Source organism: Morone saxatilis, unplaced genomic scaffold (genome assembly GCF_004916995.1).
Source record: "Morone saxatilis isolate NCDOM2014 unplaced genomic scaffold, NCSU_SB_2.0 Contig16, whole genome shotgun sequence".
Classification (NCBI taxonomy): domain Eukaryota; kingdom Metazoa; phylum Chordata; class Actinopteri; family Moronidae; genus Morone; species Morone saxatilis.
Window position 1 is genome coordinate 17,057,740 of NW_023339718.1, and position 1,172 is coordinate 17,058,911.

Genomic DNA, 1,172 nt, shown 5'->3' on the forward strand with positions numbered 1-1,172 from the left:
CTTGTAGAAATAGGGTATAATATGTCTCCTTTAATTGTCATTATAAACAAACTTTTAGGTTGCTATCCGTATTCACAAGGTACCACATATGATTTAAAACTAACTTGGATTTCCACAATTTATTTCATTGATTACCGTAAAAATATGTGATGCACTGTCATCACCTTACACTGTTTCCACTAAGTGCTAATTGCATTCCAACAATTACACAAAGGATGATAAATGAATTTATATGATGCAAAACACTGCAATATACCACTACAAAGGCTCTAAATAAGGAATAATAACCTTACCCTTGTTCATTGTACACTCCCATGGTTTATCTCCTCAGTAGTCTGCAGTCAAGATTAGTGCTTCTGCCTCAAAGCAGCCCTCGTGTCAATCAGGTCTCTGGCCTCCTGTGCTCTATCAGAACACACCGTTCTTATCCCTGTGGTCTTAAACTACTGGCTGTCACATCCTTCTGCTCTTAAGGACATTGGACTTGACCGATCCAAGGAGTAGAACCTCCTCCCCTTAGCAACCCCCCACACAACTTCCCCAAGTGATTCATCCCACATCCCTGCAGCTTGAAACTTAAGCCTCCTCTACACACCCTGGTTTGAGGTTCCTTTTGACAACTGTCATGCCAAAGGAATTGTTGACATGATCTTAATTCTAGGTTCAGATGAGAGTCTATCACTGTCCTGTAAGTTACTGTTTCATTTAGACCAGAGACAGGCAGCCATGTGTGGTGGAGGGTCAAAAGATTGAGGTTTTCCTAACCAGCACTAATGTTGTGCAGGTTTTCACCTCCGTTTTTATGTGAATGCACTGTAGGCGTTGGCGCCAACATTAGTCTTTCACATTTTCACCACAGGGGTCCAGATATCAGTCACTGTCTGACCTCCCTCCTGTCAGCTCCCTCCTGCAAGTCTCTCATCCGCTCCATCACATCTTTCGTTTCTCTGAAGTCTGCGTGACTACCTATGCTCCAGAATGCTTATTTGTGTCCAGTGGAAACACCTCAGATGGTGAAATGATTCATCTCATGTAGGTCAAGGAAGATAGGTCAAAATGCAAATTCTATGCAGTCACTGCTGTTCTGCTGTCAGTACATGGCTTCCACCGGGCTGATTAACAAATCATGTTTGACGCATTAGCATTCTACAGATGACTCAGATATACAAATA

The 1,172-nt window shown here is 42.3% G+C and overlaps 1 protein-coding gene across 1 annotated transcript in view; it reads right to left on the reverse strand.

Annotated features, from left to right (window-relative positions):
- Window positions 1-483, reverse strand: part of LOC118325350 (kelch-like protein 20) — a 10,006-nt gene extending 9,523 nt beyond the window's left edge. The window contains exon 1 of the mRNA XM_035657984.1: window positions 294-483. Coding sequence (XP_035513877.1) covers window positions 294-316 — 23 coding nt within the window. The 5' untranslated portion in view covers window positions 317-483. The remainder of the gene's footprint in view (window positions 1-293) is intronic.
- Window positions 484-1,172: the final 689 nt, after the last annotated feature.